Raw genomic sequence first — 6,168 nt, forward strand, 5'->3', positions numbered from 1 at the left:
AAAGAAAACGAAAAATAAAAAAACGACGAAATTAAAGACAGATTCCGACTGGGTTTGCCACTGTAGTGGCAACCCAGTAATTATTTTATAAAAGTGATTTATCCAGTGGATAAGTTGTTGTAGTTCTCGCGATTTGTGGATACTTCTGGATTCCGGTTTTCGAATTCCGAATTCCGAATCCGGTTTCCGAATTCTGGGTTCTTGCTTTTAGTGCTGCCCGGAAGAAATGGCTTCTTCGTTTGGAAACGACGAACTCGCCGGTCCGGGTCGGTTTCCCGCCATATTTCCACTTCCCATAAACGAAGAGACACGACTCCTCACTCTTTAAATCCAGTGGTATTCTTTGACGTTAGCAGTCATACTGTCTGCTCTCACGCATCTTGATGTGTTTAAAACTCGATGGAAAGTATTACGAATCATGATGTATATTTATAATGGTAACTGAACTGAGTGGAGTGCAATTTGGTCTGAATTCATACGTGTGATCGATTTGAAATCACAAGTATGATTTCAGACCAAAATTGCACGACACGAAGCGTTAAGTTCAATTACCACTTTATTACATCCATTTAGCAATCATACAATCATTATTTATGACTAAATTACAGGATTATAGTCAGTACCAACATTTTATTGACCCAGTTAGGAACAAAAGTTGCAAAATTCGCCACACAATTGTTTTCTTTGTCTTTCATATTCCTGAAATTTGATTTACATGGCGACTTTTAATGTATGTATAATTTTGGTGATGTATGTATAATTTTGATGCACACGTACAACCACTTAATATATGTATGTCATTCTTATTGTGTAAATAGCACATCTTAATATTTTTCCCTTTTTAACAAGCATACCCACTAGTTTCATAAGTTGCACATGAGCAATATCAAAATTGTGACCAAATTCTGCTTTAGATATCATACACAGCTTTCCGATTAGGGTTCAGTGTGTTTTTGTGACATTTGAATTTTTTTTGCTTTTTATCCCATGTTTATTTCAACACTTATATCGCGAGTCAAATTTGGAGTAAAAGTGCTTTCAATTTCGACACACTGACATCATTCGCGTTGAGTTCAGAAATTGAAACGATAACGATATTAATATGGGAAACTTTCTCTTGTTTTAACTACGCTTCTCTATGATGCGTCATACCCTGCGAGCAGAGTCTCTTTCGATCTTCCTAGATAAGTCGGGAAGAGCAAATTAGACTCTGCTCGCCGCCTCCACATTCTTTGATTTGCCGCTCATCCAAAGAATTGAATGAGTCAGTACAGTTTCGACTTGTCAAACCCGTTTTTTTAAATTTTGCGCATGATCAATCGCCACGCGTCATCAATATTTTGAAATTTACAACAGCGTGGCAGTTTTGAATTCCCAGGAGTTTTTCCTATGTGTCGGTTACAGAACCTAGTCTGACAGAAACCTATACATTTTTCAATAAAAAAAAATGAAATGGCATGTTAAGAGTATGGACTATCTTGAGTTTCCAATGAATTGATTCCTTGATTGTCGTGTGTTTGCGAGAGTTGTTGGGAAATATCCCGACTGTTTGTTTTCGTTTTGTGGTTTTGTGGCTACTGGTCACGCGTGACTGACACCGAACACATTTAAATTTGTAACGCATGCTCAATACGAAAAGTGGAGGTGGCGAGCAGAGTTTACTTTCCTCTTCCCGATTTTCAGACAATCCCGGTCAAAAGTTGTTGGGAAGGTTGCGCGCATCACTTCACTTCACACCTAAGCCGATTATTTTAACTATTGGCTGAACTATTCAGGAAAGAGCATGCTCTTGTGCCCCCCCCCCCCCCAATATTCAATGTTGGAAGAAAAGTCACCATTTTGTTTGGTGCAAAATCCAGCATTGATAAGGAAGAGGGGGGGAGGCTATCTCAAAAGTGACGCTACCTTCCCAACACTTTTGTCCAGGATTGTAGGAAGATCGAAAGAGACTTTGTTCCTAGGGTACGTGCGTCATCAAGCTGTACAGAAAACGAAAGCGAAAGAGCGATGACAGTTATCAGCCCCATAACGGTATTTTCGTAACTTATCAGAATAAATTTACCCTGTTTAAAATCTGACGTCCTGTTCGAAAACTGAAAGATTTACCAGAAAATGCTTTTTGAAGATATTGATTACGCCTCGGATAAAAGGGGGAATCTCCCTATTGGTTTCATGGTGGAATTAATGATACTCTTCAGGTGCACTGACAAATTCATATTGAGAATTCCAAGTTCATTCCAACTTGATCATTCATTTTCTTATTTACAATTTTTTTTTTTTTTTCCAGTTTTGAGATTTTCCCGTTTAGCTTAAAGAAATTTCAAAAAATCTCGGCAGTTAAAAACATCGGTGCCAATAATTTTTTAAGCATTTAAGGGACATGTCCCATTACTTTCACTGGCAGAGTGTCAAGAAAACGAAAAATCCCCTTTTTCGCAAATAAGTAATGCCTCTAAAAATACTCAGAGGCGAGTACTTATTTGACAAGAGCGCAAATCATTTGGAGTCATTTGCTAGCCAGTAACTGCAATGGCTGGAACATCCATGGAACCAACTTGGACTGAACTTCTGGATGACAGGGCTGAACATCTAATAAAGGAGTTAGTACCAACGAAGTTACTTCCCTACTTGAATTTACCACAGTGCGATAAAGAGGCAATCACCTGTGATGAACAAAACAATGGCCAAATGCAAGCTACGGGCACTTTATTAGAAAAGCTGAAAAAACGAAACGGAGCGAACAACCAGAAGATTTTTGATGGTTTTGTGAGAGCGCTTAGAAACGTTGGACACCAACAATCCGCTTTACTTCTGGACCCACACTTCAAAGGTAAATTTACAATGAAAAGTCTCGTCATACCATGGTGTAATGAGGCTTTATTAATTTCACAGTTCAAGCGTTACGAAACTAAACCTATAATGTTATAATCGTAGCTGGAGATAAAACCATTTTTTCGTCGATTTTGCTGGCAAAGAAATGTTGTTCATGTTACATGCAATTCGATGCAACAGAAATGAAGGGAGAATTTTTTTTAGTTCCCCCGACCTCAGATGCAATTGAGGATGAAAACAACTTCCGCCTTGGGATTCTTGGCACAGCCGCGGGTAAGTACATCCCTCTCTCCTTAACGTTATTGAGAGATTCCTTTTCCGTCTCTGAACTGAGGGAAACTATTTCCCTGTATTTAAAAATGAAGCCGGTACAACACAACACGATGCATATCTGCTACGTTGAAAAGAAAACGAAAGTGATTTAATGACGTATTTCGAATAATAGTGCTTTCATATCCAATATGAATACGCGGTGTAGTAGCGCGAACGAGCTATGAATTTTCTAGTTATTTGCGAGCTTGCGAGAATTGCTTTGAGCGATTTTCTACTTTGTGAGTCCAACGGTAAGTCAGTAAGGATAACGATGGGGATATTGACGATGATGATGTTGTGTTATATGAGTACAGAAATTGGCGTCCGAATCCGCTTCTTGAACGAGGAGTCAAAGAAATACTGCCTGAAGTTGGAGCAAGAAATCTGGAAAAAGTTCGGAGATATCCGATCAGAGAGTACCTTAAACCTACGCAATAAATTGCACCAGGTCAGTTGAGATATATTTTGATTTAGCACTATTTAACCTTGTATTACTAAAATTTGAAAAAAGACTGAGTAATGGTTGACTGAAAGGCCTTCCTTCATCACTGCTTCCCTTCGCCGGATTGGTGACCTTTGTGCACAGTTGTTTTGTCTTTTCCATTTCGATAAAACATCTTATGCGAACAGAAAAAGGTTGTGTTGGACCACGTCTTTATAAAAAACGAAGAGCGCCCAATAAGAAAACATGATGCCCTTCGATCCCATTGTCTGACAATGAAGGCCTCTCTGGTTCTCTCTTTGCCGGCTTTCGAATTCTAATGAATTCAGTGCTGCCTTTTAAAGGAACTACGAAAGAGAAATTTTTGCCAGGATAACTCTTGCGTTATGAAAACGCACACGTAAAATCATCTTTTTTTTAACATACTGTATAATTCCAGGACGCAGTCAAGGGAATAAATCAGAAGGTGAATACAACCAAATTCCTTATGCCACAAACGTGGTTGATTTAAGGCATCGGAGGAAGGTCGCTTTAGTTCGAGTAGATAGATATCTAAAATAGAAATAGGCTCTTTCCTATTATAACATTTGATTACATAGAATTTGTTCGAGTTTTAATTATAGGAATTGCCTGAAGGTGCAGCTTTTTCAGCGGTTTACAAAGAAACAAAAGATGAGTTACCCGCTTGTAAACTACGCGTGTCTCAGAAGACAGCCGCTGATAAAATATGGGAGGATTACGGAACCGGTAAGCTGAAGACGATGTTAAAGAAGAATTTACTGGAAGGATTGGGTTCCGAGGAAGCGTCCACATGCCACGTGATGATTAATATTAACATCATGAAAGAGGAATATGAATACGCATGTGATATCTTAGCTGGTAAGGATAATAAATACTAGAGACCTCTTGTAAAATCAAGATGAAAAACTTGCAAGATTTTGTTTGAAAACACTAATGCCCAGAACTGTGGCATAGTTAGATGATAGTGCCTAGAATTTAAGCGGCATTGCTCTACATACAAATTGACATTAAATGGCCGGGAAAAGCAATTGTTTCAAAACTTTTGCGAGAAATATCCTGGAATTCTGATTCATTCAAATGTAAACTGAAAACCTCAAATTCCTTGTATTGAAAAGAAAATTAAGAGAAGTGTTGGTATTTACCAATATCTAAGCTTCGTTTTTCTATGCTGTTAATACTGACATTCACTGATCTTTAATCTATCTCTTTTGACTTATGCAATTCTCTGTTTTCACATGACGTCACGGCCGCCATGTTGATGTCTCAAGTAAAGAAACGGCGGCCATGTTGGTGTCCCGACCCAATCCGGGAATCGAACTCTTTATGCAAAAATTTTCTTTTGTTTTCGTTTAAAAAACTTGCCTGTTCATCACGTGAGTGAAGTTACCCCCCACACTTCAGGCTACATATGGTTCAAGAAAATAAAAACAATGCAAAATCATTACTTTTTTCAGGATCCAAATTCCTTTGAAAAAATATGAAGCTAACCTCTTCCAGGAAATTTAAAGAAATTTTGACTAAAAAAAGGTTGAAGCAAATACTAATGTTTTTTCGTTTAAGACTGATTTTCCATAGTGAGAGTAGTGCTTCATCTGTGCCTTGTTTTTCTTTGTATGATTTCCTCCATTGTGTGTTTTCCGACATAATAATAAAGGTAAAGGTAAAGTCACTGCTTACGAGCCAGAAGACCCATCAGGCCGGCGCTTATCTCCGGTTTTCTTAGCATGAAGCGACTAGGAGTATTACTTATACTCCCCCCTGGATGGGATGCTAGTCCATCGCAGGGTTACCCCCAGCATTTCGCCGGTACCCATTTATACACCTGGGTGGAGAGAGGCACCGTGAGAGTAAAGTGTCTTGCCCAAGAACACAACACAATGTCAACGACCAGGGGCCCGTTTCTCGAAAGTCCCGAAAACTTTTCGGGTCCGAAAAGCCATTTGTGAAAGTGCCAGCCGCCTGATTTGGAAAGCCGATCTTTTAACATGTTTTCAAGGTAACAAAAAGAAAAGTGACTGTGAAGTTTGACGACTTAAATCCTCTCCGTTCTTGAGATACAAAGGGAATTGTGACACCCGAAAATGGCCCCTAGAGTTTCGGGACTTTCGAGAAACAGGCCCCAGGACCCAAACCCGGACCACTCGATCCGGAGTCGAGCACTCTAACCATGAGGCCACCGTTCCTAATAATATACATGAAAAACAAACTTCATTCTGATTGATCAATGAGCAAACAAAGTCAGAGATAGCCAATCAAATGAGAACCCCGGATGGCCCAATTTATGGCACAATTTTTGCATGATGGAGTGAGTAAAGGGGCTAAGTCACGCAATTTTAGGCAATTTCAGCACTGATCGAATGGTCATAGAATTAACTAAAGTATCAAATAACTGTTCAAAACTATAGAAGAACTCTAACAAAACACAGGGAAGCCAAGAAGGGACATGGATGGACAAAACTGGAGAGGGTTGAAATGGATTGAATTTGAGTAAATTTGAAAAACGTCGGCCCACATTTATATCAGGCTATATCAAAATGTCATTTACAAAGCTGGAAAATCAT

General features: G+C 39.0%; 1 protein-coding gene across 2 annotated transcripts in view; it reads left to right on the plus strand.

Annotated features, from left to right (window-relative positions):
- Positions 1 to 2,426: 2,426 nt before the first annotated feature.
- LOC138043299 (ATP-dependent RNA helicase DHX58-like) overlaps positions 2,427 to 6,168 on the plus strand; it is a 23,032-nt gene continuing 19,290 nt past the window's right edge. Inside the window, exons 1-4 of one of the 2 annotated variants that reach the window (XM_068889510.1) lie at positions 2,427 to 2,830; positions 3,037 to 3,105; positions 3,459 to 3,592; positions 4,210 to 4,333. In XM_068889510.1, the coding sequence (XP_068745611.1) occupies positions 2,530 to 2,830; positions 3,037 to 3,105; positions 3,459 to 3,592; positions 4,210 to 4,333 (628 nt within the window). In that variant the 5' untranslated portion in view covers positions 2,427 to 2,529. Of the gene's footprint in view, positions 2,831 to 3,036; positions 3,106 to 3,458; positions 3,593 to 4,209; positions 4,466 to 6,168 lie in introns of both variants that reach the window. The other variant, XM_068889508.1, reaches the window with a different exon arrangement.

Source organism: Montipora capricornis, chromosome 3 (assembly GCF_036669925.1).
Source record: "Montipora capricornis isolate CH-2021 chromosome 3, ASM3666992v2, whole genome shotgun sequence".
Classification (NCBI taxonomy): Eukaryota; Metazoa; Cnidaria; class Anthozoa; order Scleractinia; family Acroporidae; genus Montipora; species Montipora capricornis.